This window comes from Condylostylus longicornis, unplaced genomic scaffold (genome assembly GCF_029603195.1).
Source record: "Condylostylus longicornis isolate FDR11 unplaced genomic scaffold, ASM2960319v2 ptg000013l, whole genome shotgun sequence".
Lineage (NCBI taxonomy): Eukaryota > Metazoa > Arthropoda > Insecta > Diptera > Dolichopodidae > Condylostylus > Condylostylus longicornis.
The window spans coordinates 2,246,558-2,264,298 of NW_026577982.1; the positions used below are offsets into that span (position 1 = coordinate 2,246,558).

Consider the following 17,741-nt stretch of genomic DNA (forward strand, 5'->3'; position numbering starts at 1 on the left):
AAGTATTCAAACTATTTTTCAAATTATTATTATGATTAAATTTTTTGAAAACAGTTTGCGTTTAGTACTCTGCCTGTTTCAAATTAAAAGTGAAACTTGATATAGTTTATAAAACAAAATTTCTACAACTAGTTTTTTACCTACAATTTTATGCTTAATCTCTGTATTTCATCCGAATTTGCAGAAGATTTAAATTCTTTAAAAACTAAAGTTCTTAGAAAAAAAATGAAATTTTTTATGTTAGATCTCATTTTACAAGAAACTTTGCAGTTAGCTTCATTTAGTACAAGTTAAATACGTACTCATATGGTGTTTTAAAAAGAATCAATGAACATGTTTGATTTATGTATATTTTTAAAAAGCATGTTTTGCCAAAAAAAAAAAATCTAACATAAAAATCTAAAAAGTACATTTTAAAATTAATAAGCGTGAAATTGTTTCCATCCATAAACATTTGAATTAATTAATCATTTTAAAATAATCTAATAAATATCTATTATTTTAACAAAAATTACTTTGTAGTTGGCAAAAAAAAATAAGTTAAAATTTTGAACTTCAACCTTGAACTTTCCTAAACGTGCATGTTCACATTATAAAGGGATTAATATTCAATATACTTATGTAAATATAAATATAGGTATGTAGGTGTGATATTACATAATTTAAAATGATTATTTGTAGATGACATTCTTATAAATTATTTCGACTTAAATTCAAATTTATATTAAAGTAATTTATTGCGCCAATAGAAGAATTCATTATTCCAAATTTTAACTGGTTCAGTTTTGCCCTAGTATAAATTTTCGGTTGCACTCGTCTATGTCTATTTTCCATTTTAATTTTGACGAGCATTATCTTCTTTAACAAAATCGAAAATTCCAGAAAACATATTCTTTGTTTCATTTCTTCCGGATTTTTTTATATAAAATGGACAGTTCGACGTTCTAAAAATAATAAAAACAAAATTAAAATTAAAAAAAAAAAAATATTTGTATTATTGTCAGTATACAGTATGGAGTAAAAAATTTCTCTCTCACTGTATATACCAATCGACGTATTGCTCCAAGTGTTATCTAAAATAGAAAATAGTCATTAATAAAAGATGTAAATCAATTTAATAAAAAATAATTCATACAGACTTATCTGAATATTTTCCAAATTCCTTCATAAAAAATTTCCTTAATAAAAATTTATTATTATTACATTGTGATTTATTTAACATAGGCATAAAAAATGATTTCCAAATATTTGCCCTATTAAATGAAATTTAAAAAAAATAAATAAATACTTACCTTTACTTATAACACCTAAATGTGCTTGCATTTATATTTTTATACAAGCTTACAGTGTTAATGACAGAACAATAGCTTCGGAAATTTTTGAAAATTTTATTATTCATGTATAAACATGTGTATATTCTTATATTAAATCGTAATTGTTAAAATTATATTAATAAATTTGCAATTATTTAAAGTGTTTAATTTAATAAATTTTTAATTTACGATTTAACAAAAATCAAAATTAAAAAAGCAAACTTAACGGTTTCTTATTTTAAATAAAATGTCAGAAACATCACAGAAAAGTGTTAAAAATTTATGTATTGTATACGAGTACGTAAACAAAATAAATTTGAAAATTTCAGAAAAAAAAAAATTGTTTATTACTAATTGAAAATATTAAAGTTTTTAGCATACAATAATTATAAAAATAATATTAATTTTCAATTGAATTATATTCGGGGTTGTTCAGAAATAAATTAAATTTTTTTAAAAGCTTTTTTACAATTTTTCGGAATAAATTCGGAGTTTTAAAAAAAATTCGGAGTTTCGGAAAAAAATTAATCTTCAGTTATAGATGAGTAGTTACGTATTGAAATACCAAAATTTTTTACTTACAAAAGACTTAACGATTTTTTAGGAAAAAATTCAAATTCTCAAGTTACAGTATTCAAGTTACAGTTCAAATGATTTTTCTTTTTCTGCAACGGCAACATTTTCTTAAATTTTTCTTTTAGAAACAGATATTAAACAGATTTTACTATCGCATGTTATTGGTGTTAAAAATTATTTTAATATTGTTGCCTAATTAATTCCAAATCAAATACAAATCATATTTGATTACGATCTAAATTCCAATACAAAAATAAGAGCTAATAAATTTATAATTACTTAATTCATAAACAGTTTTATAGACAATTTTCTCATCAAAATTTATTTCTTATTCTTATGTTTAACAGAAGAAAATATAATAATTAGAAAATATAATGTCCGTATATAATTGATTAGCATCTTATTATTGAAAAATTATAAATTTACAAGTGATAATCAATTGTCTCACGAATTTTTCTATTTTTCTATTTTGAATTTTTCTATTGTATTACAATGTATAAGTAACACATACGCATATGTATGTATACTAACGTAAAACACGTATAGGTAAATGCAAGTATGCTTTTCAATTTCTGTGTATACAAGCTTCCTGTATCGTGTAACGCGAATTGTTACACTTCAAAATGCTTTTGAAATTTCAATAAAATAAATAAAAGCGGTTCTTTTATTTCTTTTTATTCTTTGATATTATTAATTAATTAATAAAATAAATAATTATTAATTAAATTAATTAAAAATTAAATTATAGTTATTTTTCTTTTTTAATTTTAAAAGTAATTTCATTAAAAAAAAAATAAATATTTAAAATTTTTATATGAAAGTTTCTGTTCTTGTGTCGGAAATTCATTCAGAATATGACAGTGTTGTTTTGGGGTATGTTTAATGTTTATTTAAAATAAGAATATTGATAAAAAGTAATTGAATTATTTAAGCAATAAAATGTTATAAATAACCATACATACGTGAGTGTTTAAAATTAAATTGATAAAAGCAGCTCATTTTTTAAAAGAGCAACTATAATAGAGTATAACAATGAAAATTAAAAATTATTTTACTCATAGTGAATTGAGCAAAGGAGCGAATAGTTGAAACATTTCTGAATATTTTAAATTGATATTCCGCGAATCCGGAAATTTCCAAGAAAACCATAAGTTTCGCTTTAACTCGATTCGAAGTGTAAGCCTTTAGTAAGTGTCAGTGTTTTGTTTGTCTCTAAGTAAATGTCCGTACATTAGCCCGGAAATTGAAACCTCAAATGTATGAAATTACCAATTTATCCGAGTAATAAAGTTTCCTGTCAAATAAACGAAAACTGTGGTTAGTCTGAGTCCTGGATCTTGATCTGCGAAAAAAGTTAAAATATGATGAGAAACTAAAATTTAAAACTCCAAATCTCAAATACAAAATTATAATATGCTGTACTACTAGATCTTGATAATCTTACAAATGTGCAAATCATAATGTTTGTATTTTAACAAAAAAACTTGTTATTACCAAATAATTATTACACTTGTCCCGCGTATACGTCATCTTTTGTTTCATATTTTTCTTGCTTTAAAATAAGTGAATGTTTTGTAGATGTATAGTATTAATCAAAGAATTAGATAAATGTAAAGTAGACATATAATTGAAGATAAAAATAAGTGTAAACTTTCTTACTCTACGAGAATAGGCTCTGCAAACTGAACAACAAAACTACTATGCCATTCCACCTCAGATACTATAAAGAAAATTACAATGTTTACCCAATCCAACATATTTTTATGATTCTTGAAAATTTTCGATATAAAAGTAGTAAAGATATAAAAATACATAATGTGATATTATTTTCGGCATTCAATATAATAAAGATAAAATTTAACTTTTTACAATCACAAGTGTTTTATTTTTAATTTTGAATAAAAAGTCTATTTCAAATAAAATTTCAATTAATTTCTCTCTAATTTTTGACAAAATAACATTTACACATTTTTTTTCCCCAATATTTTTACTTTTGTAGTGAGTTCAATGATAATAAAGTGCAAAATATATCACAATCACCAACTGGACAAACAAATGATTTACCAACTGGTATAATTAAATCATCATTATCAAAATCAGCATCAGCACGTCAATTAGGATCAACATCAATTAATGAATATCGTCATCATCCGCATTATAATCATCATATATGTAATAATAATTTTGTAACACAATCATCAATAACAGATGAAAATGAGATATTATGTAGCCGTTGTGATCAAACAATTGACCATATTACAATGAATCATTTATCAGTTTCACCAATTCAATCACCAAATGATAATTTTTTACCATCAACATCATCCGGTATTGGTAATACCGGTGGTGGTAGTGGTGGTGTTAACGGTGGTAGTGGATTAACAAGTAATCCAACATCTTCTGCTCTTATAAAACGAAATGAATCTTCAAATTCTGTAACATTTCCAAATGAAATGTTAATATCAAGAAGACCATCAGTATATTGGCAAGAAATAATGAGTACAAGAAGACCATCAGCAGTAATGGCGACAATTAAAGGGAAATTAAAAAATCCAAAACTAATGGGGTATATTATAACATAATGTTTAATGAATTTTTAAAATAAAATACATTGAAATATTTTAAAGATCAGTACAAGAAGATGTTAACGGAAGTGTAATGTCCTTAAATTCTATTGGAAGCAATAATATGAGTGCTAAAGAATTTCGACAAAATGGTGGATCAAAAAATGAATATTTAGCGTTATTAGCACAAAGAAAAAATAGAAAAATGGGAGAGTAAGTATTAAAACTTTTCTTAATTAATTACTAATTAAATTAATCTACAATATTATTTATAAAGCAATGAAAATTGCATTGCTGAATAAGACAAGTTATCATACTAAGCACAAATTTTTTTTTCAATATGCATAAATAATAGATTGCAATGTAAGAAATTTTTACTTATAAATTTTGAATTGAAATTTACGGTATTACTTTTATACTATACAATTCAGCAAATACAACATTTAAGCTGAATTGCGTTTTAATATCAAAAAATGACTTTTTTAATAGAACTAAATAATTTTATTTCTTATAGTGACGAATTAAGCAAATCATTATCATCACTTTATTGCAAACTTTTAGTAATATTAGGCGTTGCATTACCAGTTTCCGAAATAATTTCCGAAAAAATTCATCCACATATTTATCACGGTTTTTATGTTTATTTATATTGTGGAAGCATATTATTTGTGTGTTCTGTATACGCTGCATCAATTAAAAATCGTACTTTATTCAAGATATTAAAAAATTATCGTAAGTATAATTAAATTATTACGTGTAAATAAAATTTGACTTTTTATTACTTTTATTAAAATTAATACAAAAAAATCTAGTTGGATTTACCAATAATCATCCGGTAAATTTGACCAAAAAAAAATCGGCTGAATTCTTTAAAGAAAATTATTCACAATGCTGAATTGTTAAATTAATTAATAAGAATGTTAATAATAAAAGTAATATATATTTCTAAATAATTTTCGAATGAATTTTAATTCGAAATTCGATTTTAATTCAAATCTTCATTAATATTTTACATTTATACACAGATGAAAAAGCAAATAATATTCAAATTCGACGTAAAGTTGCACATTTTGGTAGTTTTTATTTAAGAGTTGGTGCAATAGCATTTGGTATTGGTACAATGGTATATTCTGGTTTAGAATTTGGTCAATATTTTGAGGGACATTCTGGTTGTCATGATGTATTTGTTGCATTAACACCAAGTGCTAGAATGATATTATCAATAATACAAATGCAATTTATATTTTTGAATACAACAGAACTTGATATGGATAAACATAAAGTAATTGCAAGATTTGGTTTAATGCATATGGTTGCAACAAATTTATGCGAATGGTTATACGTATTAGTTGAAGAAACGCGACATGAGATATTACATTATACACAGGAGCATGATAATCATAATCCAAATGATAATAATCATCCGAAATCTATTGATATTGAATCAAATAATATTGCAAATATTATTGATTCAAGTATAGAAAATTTAAATAATAATATTGAAAATTCTATTAGTAATATATCAAAAATATTTAATTATAATAATATAACAAATGATACAATCCCTCCATCATTATTTTTACCTGCATCATCATCATCAGTATCGGAAATTTCACAAATATCATCTCAAAATAATGCTGGAAATATATATAATGGTCCTGTAGTTAATTGTCATCGTACAAATAATATAATGGGATCATTGGTTCAAGATTCAGCACCATTTTTATTTCCATGTACTATAGAATATTCATTAATTTGTGCTGTAATATTATATGAAATGTGGAAGAAAATTAAATCAATTCCTGATATCGAAAAGACAAGACGTGATTCAATAAAAATGTCAACAGGTAAAAATCAAAGGAAAGCTAATCAATTTTCGGTTGATTGTTCAAAAGCTCACCAAGGTTTATTTTTTGGTATTCTAATAACGGTAATGACAATTATCAGTATGATAATGTATTTTGTATTACACGACAGAGTAGGCTATAAAGATTTTGCAATGTTCGAAGTAACTATTTGTGAAATGATCATTTACAGGTAATTTAATTAAAATTATGTATGACAATATAAATATAAATTTTAATATACATACATAATTACTAATTACTAATAAAATATAATTTTTTAGTGTGACAAGTGCTGCTGTTTTAACTGCAATGTATCTTATGAGAGATTTAAAATTTGTTAATAAAATTCATGATACAAATCAGATGAACTTAGATAATACGCTATTAGTTGTAGCACAAACTGGTGTATTCGTTTATGGAATGTTTAGTATAATGGGATCATATTTTTCAATATCTGATGGTATTCCATATGTTTTAGAAGGATTATGGTCCGAAATTTTAGGTTTAATACAAACAGCTTTACAAACAATATTTATATTAAATGCTTCTTGGAGACGATGTAAAGGTGCACAACAACAAAGATCTAAGCCTGGAAGACAAACAATAACATTTTTATTAATAGCAAATGTTTCAATGTGGTTTATTAATACATTAATAAAGGGTAGAGCGGCATTTCGTCAAAGTCATTTAAAATTTTTTGGAATATGGGCATGGACAATAATAACTCATGTTTCAATGCCATTAGCCATTTTTTATAGATTTCATTCAACAATATGCTTATTTGAAATATGGAAAACAGTATATAAAGCGAAATAAAAAAAAACAGACAATGTGCAAAAATTATAAACGTATAGTTTATATGTACATATGTATTTTTAAATTATATTTTGTAAATTACCTTACTTGTATTACTGCAATTCGTTTCGGCCATTCGGAAGTCAAATAATTTTGAATTTAAAAAATTGTTCCAATAACTTATTGATTTTCATATTGTACAAGCATGGGTACTTACTTTATAAAAAACAAAATCACAATTACGCATTTCAGGAAAACTATTTATTTTTTCTTGTAATTACTTCACTAATTGTAATATTAATTATTTTACAACTGAAAAAAATATTTTAACGACTTAATTTTCACAGAACTTAAAAGGCAAATTCATAAAGTAGTGTTTACACTTCACATATTTTTCGGACAAAAAATTTCAGTGTTTTTACACAGCAATTAATTCAAAAAAAGTTTAAACGAAAACGTCAAATTCATTTAGTTTGTTTTAATCTCCCCGATTAGTTTTACTGAAAAAGAAGCTTCCCAGAACTTGTTTCTCGCATTTTGCTTTAAAGCATTAGAAATTGATTTTCCGTGTATTCTGTATAATTTTAATTGTTTTCCCATTTTTTGTATAATTTTGTATACATTGTATAATTTTAATTGTAATCCCATTTTTTTACATATCAGTTTAAATTAAATTTCAAAAATCAGTTCAAATTTGTTTTTTCAATTAGTAGTTCTTATAACGTGAAGTTCTTCTTATAACATTTCCACACATAAATACAATTATGCTCAAGTACATATGGATGTCAAAAACGTATTGCTAAAAATTGATTGTACTCGTATAGTATTATATATTTATAAAAAATGAAAAATTTTTAATTAATAAATTAATTTATTTATATATATATAACTGTAATATATTCATAAAGTTTATATATGTATGTGTAATTCAATTGTGTACATAAATTAATTTTAAATATTTATAGAAGCATATAGCAATTATGTAAATAAAAACAAGAAATTTTAATTTGTTTTTTAAACTATTAAATTATTTCAAATATTGTTTATCAATATTAAGAAATTCGACTGTAATTGTGTTTAAATCTTAAAACGAAATAATTCGCGTTCCTTGAAAAAACGGAGACTTACTCCAATCGATAGTCGACATGACATGAATTTAATTCTACGATTGAGAATTAGTTCATGTCATTAATTTGGCGTTATTACTTAAATTATTTTATTCAATAGTTTAGAATTTATTATTGAGTAAAAAGTTCATGTACAACAACGAAACAAACGTTTTTATTCTTATAAATTAACCAACATATTTAAAAATGATTTAAAATAAAAATATTATAGTTTGTGTAAATTTTTCTGATAGCTATACTTAATGCAAAAACCTTTAATATCTCAAACACAAAAAGGAAATCAACGCATTATGCGTTGATAAAATTATCGATTTGTATTACCGAATTAAATTTATTGCCACAAAAATACGTAAAGTAGGTTCATCAAAAACAATTAAATTAATTTTTGATTTTAAAGCATCTTGCGCTATAAATTGGATATTCGAATAGAGTGCGGTTGACGCGTTGCCTAGCAATATTAAATTAGTATTAGCATTAAATAATATATGGAAAACGGTCCAAGTTTCTTTCGAAAACCGAATGTCAATTTGGGTTTAATGTCAAAATCTTACCCGAATTTCTAAATTAATATTTTATTTCTTGTTCGTATGTAATATTTAACAAATGCAATATTTAAATTAGTAAAATTTAGAAAAAAATTTTGATATTTTATATCTAGATGCAATAATAGCAAGATATACTCGAAATTATTTGTAACATTGGAGATAGATAGTAAAACGAAATTCGTAACGCTCACGTAAGCTTAAAACAGTAATTTGCTTTTACTCGGCAACACTCAATTTTTATATTAATGTCATGAAAAAGTCAAATTGACAAATTCAATTATAACCTCAATGGCGTTCAATTCAATGAAAGGAACTGAAAAATCACGGACTTTTGTTGTATTGATGAACTTGTAAAAAAGAAATTGAAGAAACAAATAAAATTAAAAATAAATTTTTTTAATTTACAACAAACATTTTGATTTCTTTTTATAAATATATTTAAGTAGCATTAAACTTAATTTCCAAGATGAGTATGGAAGTAGATGAAGAAGAATTTGAAGTTCCATCTTCTAGTAGTAAAGGTGAAAAGAAAAGATTTGAAGTAAAGAAGGTATTGTAAATAATTTCAAATTTATACTTTTTTGATTAACCAAAATATTTGTTATATTTCAGTGGAATGCCGTTGCATTATGGGCTTGGGGTAAGTAAAAGCGTAAAACGCACAAAATGATTGTTAACTGTAGGTATCAGCAAACTTATAAATATTGACTTATTTGCATATTGTACGGGACTGTAATCAATTTAACTAATAAGCAACAAATTAAAAGTCAAACGTAGTTCAAGTCTACAAGGACTTCGAAAAAATATTATGCTAAATTAGTCCATGAAATCGTATTTTCTAATTGTTAAATTATATACAATAATTGTCAATGATAAATTTTAAAATGAAAAAGTAGCAATTGTTAAATTTTCGTTTAGTAAATAATGAATCACTTTTAATTAACTTATTAATTAAATTTATAAAAATGAAAAAAAAAACAGCACTACTTAATTTTTAAATATTTTTTAGATATTGTTGTCGATAATTGTGCTATTTGTCGGAATCATATTATGGACTTATGTATTGAATGCCAAGCGAATCAAGCTTCAGCAACTAGTGAAGAATGTACAGTAGCATGGGGAGTATGCAATCATGCTTTCCATTTTCATTGTATATCACGTTGGTTAAAAACACGTCAAGTATGTCCTTTGGACAATAGAGAATGGGAATTCCAAAAATATGGTCATTAGATATTTTAATATTTTTGTGATCAAAAGAAAACAAGAAAATAAAAAAAAATACAAGTGTTAACACCCCCAAATTTCAATTATGTATTTTAAAGAAAACAGGTAAAAATAACATCCTAATTTTTATACAGACATACATATATGAATTTTCTTATATATTCCTGTATAACGTGAAAAGAATAAAAAAATTTATTTAATAAGTAAAATAAATATTTTAATTTTATTAAGTCAATAAATGGTAGGTTTATTACAATTACATACATGTAATTGATAAATAAATACTAATTTCATAAAAACTAACTTTATTTTTCAAAAACAATAAATCAATTAATTTTAAAATTTCATTAAATTCTAAGTGGTCTATTGTTTTTTTTGATACTTGGTCTTGTTTTACAAGAACATAATTTTTTGGCACATTTCTAACAATACTGTAAAAACTTATTATAACATTTTACTTATCAGTTTCTTTTTCTTTTTGGCCCATGTGCGTCTGTTTACAAAAGTTCTTTAAACCCTTTAAGATAAAAAGCTGAAATTTTATACAAAAATATATTAGGAACGTATATCTCTATTAGATATATGTTTCCTAATATATTTTTGACGAAGTAGAATCCTTTATTTACATGTCCATCCCATTGCAATCCTAAACATGTTATACATATGTACGTATTTTGAAAAATTCATTGCGTCGAACCATGAACATTGAGTTTATTGAAAAGTGGTCCTTAAACATTAATTTGCAAAGGGATCAGTTTATTAGTGCATACTTACACTTTCGCGCAATTGTGACTGAACCAGGAGACTAGAAATCAAACAGCTCAGAATCTAGGTATATATACATATTATATATATATATATAATGCTATTTTCAGAATCTAGTTATATATACATATTATATACATACATGTACGCAGTAATGATAGTTAAGAATTACAAAATTTTCACATTCACCAAACGCAATTCATATAAATTTTATTAACAAGTTAATTTTTATTTTATAATTTACATATTTATATAAAATCTAATGGTAGTTGAATACAAACATCATATTCAAATATTCTAAAAGAATTTAAGATAATATTGAATAAAGGAAAAAATTTTATAACTTTTTTAAAATTAATAAGGTATGTATGCAAACATGCTTTCATTTAAGAATTTGTTATTTTTATTGAAAATCCAAAATCCAAAAATATTAATTAGCAATTAATAATTTAATTTAATTTTCTTATAGAGGAATAAATTTGTATTTCTGATATTATAGGAAAATTAATTAAACCTTCAAAATTTTCATTATTCAATCGTAATTCTTTCCAATTTTTAAATATTTCATAATTAATAATTTTATTGTCATAGATTTGATTTAATATTTCGTTAATATTATTATCGAAAGTTTTCAAATTTTCAAAAAATAATTCAATTTCAAATAAGCATTGCAATTCAAAATTACATAAACATTTTTTCAATAAATTCTTAATTAATTTATTATGAAAAATTGTTCCATCTAAAAAGAATTTATTCTTTGGTTCATCATATTTTAATGTAAAATCACAAATTAATTTCGTTAATTTTTGGCATTCATTACTTATATTTAATATAACATTCTTTGTATTTATTGTTTTAAATTTTAAATTGCTACTTTTACTCATAATATCATTTAATTCAATTAAATATTTAAATAAAAGTTCTATATCTGATTTCACACCATTATTTTGATTATTTAACATTGCATTCGAATTAAATGTATAATGATTAAAATCATTAAGAAAATTTAAATTATATTTTTCTATAAATTCAATTAATGTTTTAGAATTTAATTTCCTTTCAATATTATTTTTATTCATATACCAATAATATTTAATAAAATTTGTACCTTTTTCATTTATGAAATATTTAATACAATTATACAATAAATTCAAATATTGATTTTTATATTCATCATACAATTCAATATCAACCATATCATATAAATTAAATATATTTTTAAATAATAAGGGTCCAATTAATTCAAAAACATATTCCCACATTTTTGGTACATCTATTAATATATCGGATGCAATATTAAATAATTCATTAAATGATTGACAAAGAATATTATAGCTTATTTTATTTCGTTTATATTGTAATGAAATAATATTTGATAATATTTCCCTATGTAATTTTGTTGTATTTGAATAATGTATAAATTCAGTAATTATATAGTTTAATATTTGTAAATGTTGACTACATGGAATACTATCCCAAATATGGCATAAATCATTTATGGAACCATCTTTAACTAAATCTATTAATTCTGAAATAAATTTAATATTTATAGTGATTTCTTTAAATTCTTTTGGAATTGATTGGTTTAGCATAACATTCTTATTGCATTCAACAGGTTGATCTTGTTTTTTAGATTTGTTGTAAAATGATGTAAATTGTGATCGGGAACCTAATGTTAAATGTTTAGAATTAAAATCAAATTTCATATTTTTTAATAAATTATTAGGGTCCAAATTATTATAATTCTTTTGATTATTACTCTTCTTTTTCTCCTTCGAATGGGTTATATTTTGTTTTTTATACTGATGTTGGCATTGAAGAGAATCAAGTTCAATTTTATCTTAAATTATACAAACAAAATTTAAAAATTAATTTATAATTAAAATGTACAATAATATTAAAATATTTATTTTTCAATTGTTATAAAAATATTTTAAGAAATTCGTATACTTACGGTCAATTTCAATGATATCATTCTTATAATTTATATTGTCTTTAAATATTAAATCGCTATTACTACCAATATCATCAATTGCATTTTTAGCTTTCCATTTCTTTTTGTGCAAATCAATGACATCTTGAAATATGAATTTAACTCGATTACTTATTTGAATATTAGATTTATTATTTTCAATGATTTGATTGATATTACTAATAATAACTTCAATTGATAAGTTTTTCTTATTATCAATTTTAATATCATTAATTCTTTGATTATATTTATGACCAATAACCAGTAGTAATTTACATAAACATTCAAATTTTATTTCGGAAAATGGTTCCATTAATTGTTGTATGTAATTTTGTATAATTTTTATATCAATTATTGATATTTTATATAATTCTCCAATAAAATTAATAATTCCACATGATTTCCGACGAATTTTCAATTCATCCTCTTCCAAATTATTCAAATTTTGCTCAATTGAATTATTTATTTTTTGTGATTGGATTGCTTTCGATGTTTGTTGAAATTCATTCTCTAACGTTAATTGAAATTCTTTATCAATTTTTTCTAATAAATATTTATGAAATACTTTCTTATTAGATTTTTTCCCTCTAACATCATAATTCTTAGAATCTATTGCTTTTAAATCATGACATAGTTTAGCATAAATACCACAAAATTTCGATTCATCAATTGCTTTATCAAATATTTGCGATAATATACATTCGATTTTGTTTGGCGTATAAATTTTTTCAAGTTTTAAAATTTGCTCAACAAGATATTCCAGATTATTTTCAGTTAATTTGTTTAATATACCACGAATTTTCTTTAAAAATAAACTATCATTCAGGTCAGAATCTATTACTTTGTCTATATTATCATGCAATTTTCCCTTATAATCTTCAGCTTCAGAAAAACGTAATGAATTGGGCTTCCAAGCGTTATGTGAACTTTGCAATTGAATATGTTCTTTCAAAGAAAGTTGAATATGTATAGCATCCACTTTTTTTAATGAACATTTGTTTTGGTTCATTTCGAATTTCTTATCATAATTTACTTTATTCTTACTTTTATCACTACTCGAAATGCCATGAATCAAAACATCGGAAAATGATTTATCTTTTACTTTTGAAAAATCCTTGCACTTTAGTAATATTACAGGACTGTTTCTTTTAAATTTCGGTCTTTGTTTTGAAGCTGGAACATATCGATAAGAGTATAGAACTTCCAAATTATAACGTTTTTTATTTTTTAATTCAATTGCTTCTTCTAAAAGGTTTTCACATTCAAGCTCTTTTGGTTTTTCAAACTCCTTAGCAATTAAACTTTCTGAATATTTTACGACATTTGAAATTGAGTCATAAGTTGGCATTAAAATAGTATTGCATGGATACACAGTATCAAATAAATACCTAAATGGTTTTCGTTTTTTCGATCTTGTAAAATCAAATTGTGGAGGCCGATCATAATATTCCTCGATTATTTGTGAACTCATTTTATGCTTGTTTTACTTTCTATTTTATTTTATAATCCAAAATTGAAAACAAAAATTTACAGCAAAACAATTGAAAGAAATTCAAAACATTCACAGGAGTATTGTTTTGTTTATAATGAAATTGTTATAAATTATGAAATTCATAAATTCTAAAAAACAAAATTCAAATAGTGACAACCAACGAACTAAAATAACATGAAAATAAGAGACCTATTAAACGTTTACGTTATTATTCTCATAAATATATATTTTTTTCGCTCTATCTTATATGTTATAAGAAATGTATAGAATAGATTGAATTGTTATTGTAGCTCCAATGAAATGTCAAAACCCAATACCCATTTTTTTGTGATTTTTTTCTAAAAAAGAATAAAGCTCGGTTTACATTTCAAATAAAGATTGACAATCATAATTGAGAATGATTGTAATTCAAGGTGACATTGCAATCAATTATTGTCAGTCTTGTCAAATGCTGATTAAAAAACAGCCACTCCATTATCAAATAACAAGTCGCAAAATAAAAACATTGAAACGATTTTTTATATTATTTCTTCCAAAAAATGATTGACAAAAGTAGAATCAATTTATACTTTTTCATCAATCAAAAGTTTTATGGTTGATTGACGAAGTTTTCATAGTCAATTTTCAGCAAATCAAATTGCAAATCATGATTGCCCATCTTTGATTGACATGCCAACGCAAACTTATTACAATTACATAATTAAATTAACAGATTGATCCTGTATCTCGCCTTTTTATTCCCTTTTAAATCAAAATTCTCAGTATTTTCTAATGGTATTTCCCATTTCCAATAATATTACTACTCATTTTTTCAATTGAATTTTTACAATTTTTCTCAAATTATCAATTGAACGCCTCACTTTCAAAAACAAAGTGAATAGATTTTGTATACATATACATATATGATATTTACTCACTTTCTTCCCATTTTCCGGGTAAAATAACGAGATAGACAATCAAGCCTTAAATATTATAAATAATTACATAGCAATAAAATCAAAGTTAACAAAGCGACGTCGATTTGAAGGAAAAATGCTCATTTCGCGACTTTAATCGCTTTGAAAGCTTTGTTAATTTCGTTTGTATTCATATCTTGTTTGTAATCCATTTCTGCTGTCAACGCTTTAAAAGAAAATGAAATAAGCAAGGTATTAATTGAGCCAAGTCCTTTAGCTATCGCTAAAAAAAATTTTTATATAAACATAAAATTAAATTTTTTGTTAAATATAGATAATGACCTAATTTATTTATTACTTTAAAAATTATAAAATAAAGGGAGTATTTCTTTTTGATCTCTTTATTTAAATATAATTCCCAAGCATTACTTAAAAGCTCGAAAACTAAACATTATTTTAATTCATATATTTATGCTTCAAGTATGCATTAAATTTTACATTTCAAATTCATTAAATTTTTATACCTAGAACTGAATTCACTTTTTTTAATTCATTCATTTAAAAGAACACCATTTTTGTTTATTGAGGCAATTAAGTAGTTGCCTTGAAAAATGATGTTTTACATATTACAAATTAAATTCGTAAACAAAAAAAAAACACTTCATAAACTGCTGTAAGTTTAATTTAAAACGGAAATTTTGTTAAAATATTAAAAATTTTATTCAGATAGAAGGTGGATTTCAAACGAGTAAAAATATCAATTTAAGTAACAAAACTAAAAATTTTTTTTTTCATATTAATTTATAGATTTAAATATATAATGTATTTATGTATGTAAATTTTTACTCTTATATTCATTTATTTTTCCTCACACCATTCATTTTCTTTACGGACCTGCTCTTCTTCAGCTGCCGTAAAATCATTTTTAATATTAAAGGTTTTTCTTATTTCCTCTGGAGTTTTACCTTTAATCATATTTGCAACTGTTTTGCATGTAACATCTAGTAAACCTTTAATGTCAAGGTAATTAGCTGCCAAAATTAATTCGAATAATGTTCCTTGATCCACTTTGAGAAAATCAGCATCCCATGATGAAATATCATCGGTACGTTTTTCTTTGTTTTCATCATCTTCAGTGGGTTGTGGATCGTCCTTATGATAATTTGCCCAATGTAATACTTTTCGTAAAATTGCGGAATTAACATTTGGTAGTGGAACTACAGCATCTTCACCTTCATCCATACCACAATCTTCAAGCATTGTTTTAATTGTACCAGAACATTTCGCTATTTGAACATCAGTATCAAAAATTTCACCATCATTTGATTGCAATTTAATATTCGGCATTTTGATTTTAGTATTTAATTTTTAAACTAAAAAAAAAAAAGTAAAAAATTTTTATAATTTTTTTAATAAAATTTTTTTTTATAAAGCTTAGCTATATTTTTTGACATTGAAACGCTTCATAAAAAAGATTCAATGCAACAATACATACTTATTGCAATGTTGCATTGAATCTTTTTTTTGAATAAAACATAAACCCCAAAGTATTAGAGTAGGATTTTGTTACGTAAATTATTTTAAACTTAGACTTAAGTGGAATTGGCTATGAGTTTTTACAACGAAAATTTATGTAGGCGGGCATAGATAGGTATACCTACTTAAATATGTATGTGCAGTGTAAATGTAACGAATTTAGAAGATACAAAACTTTTTGTAAATAATCTAAAAACAAAATTTCCATAGAACTTAATTTATAATCAATTAATAACTAGGTATGTATTAGCTTAGAAGTTTCCGATGATTATATTTATTAGGAACTTACTATTACCCATATGCATATATCTGTAGATTAGAAATGTACATACATAGGTGTCTCCGTATTTTGCTTATATTTCGTTCTGGATTTTTTCCTTAACGCGACTATCGAGAAAAAATCGACATTTTTGAAAATTTGCAATAACGTAATAAATAATTAATTTAATGTCGAATTTTATGTATGTTACACAGTTAAATAATAAACACATGCAAACTTTTTTTTTGGAAAAAATATTTCTCCAATGGCGTCCTCAAATATTACTAAATTTTTTAAATTTTTATTAATTACCTTACGAGAAGAGAATTTTATTTATATAAATTTTAAATTTTTAAAAGCCACAAATAATTTTACTTGGCGTTTTTGTTTTTTAATTTCTTTCTAGCAAAAACTTACTTTGATCCCGGATGAAAAAAAAATAATAAAACTGAAAGCAATAAGCAATTTCTTTCTCTAATTTACGGACCAGTGTTGCCAAATATTTTCAACTTAAAATGACAACATATATCATTTGTTTTGCTGTCAAAAAGAATAAAAAATGACAAGATGTAAATTAAGCGGTTTATTTGAAAAAAAAAACATGTGCTAGAGGGCACTGTGTTACTAAACTTTTTACATTTCAATATAACGTTTGTTTCCGCTTATTCATTCCAAAAAAGAAATAGATTGATAAAAAATAAAAGAATTTTACATAACAAAAAGTCATTTCTACATAGAAATGACATTTTTTATTCGTATTTAGTTCATTAATATGTACAAACTTTTCCTTGAATTTTAGGTATTGTTTATATGCACGACAAATCTAAGGT

At 23.7% G+C, this 17,741-nt stretch overlaps 3 protein-coding genes across 12 annotated transcripts in view; 2 read left to right on the forward strand and 1 right to left on the reverse strand.

Annotated features, from left to right (window-relative positions):
• The window catches only part of LOC129605328 (proton channel OtopLc), a 28,560-nt gene extending 20,634 nt beyond the window's left edge, over positions 1-7,926 (forward strand). For 4 of the 6 annotated variants that reach the window (XM_055515012.1, XM_055515017.1, XM_055515014.1 and 1 more), the window contains 5 exons: positions 3,889-4,455; positions 4,517-4,666; positions 4,968-5,185; positions 5,479-6,490; positions 6,582-7,925. In XM_055515012.1, the coding sequence (XP_055370987.1) occupies positions 3,889-4,455; positions 4,517-4,666; positions 4,968-5,185; positions 5,479-6,490; positions 6,582-7,116 (2,482 nt within the window). In that variant the 3' untranslated portion in view covers positions 7,117-7,925. Of the gene's footprint in view, positions 1-2,636; positions 2,763-3,888; positions 4,456-4,516; positions 4,667-4,967; positions 5,186-5,478; positions 6,491-6,581 lie in introns of those variants that run through there. The other 2 variants (XM_055515013.1, XM_055515016.1) reach the window with 2 other exon arrangements.
• Positions 7,927-9,060: 1,134 nt separating this feature from the next.
• Positions 9,061-10,058, forward strand: LOC129605516 (RING-box protein 1A). The gene is made up of 3 exons (XM_055515318.1): positions 9,061-9,317; positions 9,380-9,407; positions 9,777-10,058. Exons 1-3 carry the CDS (start codon positions 9,234-9,236, stop codon positions 9,995-9,997), a joined length of 333 nt encoding a protein of 110 aa, XP_055371293.1. The 5' UTR covers positions 9,061-9,233; the 3' UTR covers positions 9,998-10,058.
• Positions 10,059-15,877: 5,819 nt separating this feature from the next.
• Positions 15,878-17,450, reverse strand: LOC129605349 (S-phase kinase-associated protein 1). Of its 5 annotated transcripts, none has more exons than XM_055515044.1 (2): positions 17,329-17,450; positions 15,878-16,489 (listed from the first exon to the last, which is right to left on the reverse strand). In XM_055515044.1, exon 2 carries the CDS (start codon positions 16,461-16,463, stop codon positions 15,975-15,977), a length of 489 nt encoding a protein of 162 aa, XP_055371019.1. In that variant the 5' UTR covers positions 16,464-16,489; positions 17,329-17,450; the 3' UTR covers positions 15,878-15,974. The 5 variants fall into 5 exon arrangements, with proteins under 5 accessions (XP_055371019.1, XP_055371018.1, XP_055371022.1 ...); XM_055515043.1 differs by having other exon boundaries at positions 17,224-17,360; XM_055515047.1 differs by lacking the exon at positions 17,329-17,450 and adding an exon at positions 16,985-17,193.
• Between the last annotated feature and the right edge of the window lie 291 nt (positions 17,451-17,741).

What these genes read in the sequence shown, in the direction of transcription:
- LOC129605516 (XM_055515318.1), top strand. Translation starts at nt 9,234, where the DNA reads ATGAGTATGGAAGTAGATGAAGAAGAATTTGAAGTTCCATCTTCTAGT. An exon ending in AAAGATTTGAAGTAAAGAAG is followed by an intron (nt 9,318 to 9,379) that starts GTATTGTAAATA and finishes GTTATATTTCAG; the next exon opens with TGGAATGCCGTTGCATTATG. An exon ending in CGTTGCATTATGGGCTTGGG is followed by an intron (nt 9,408 to 9,776) that starts GTAAGTAAAAGC and finishes AATATTTTTTAG; the next exon opens with ATATTGTTGTCGATAATTGT.
- LOC129605349 (XM_055515044.1), bottom strand. Translation starts at nt 16,463, where the DNA reads ATGCCGAATATTAAATTGCAATCAAATGATGGTGAAATTTTTGATACT.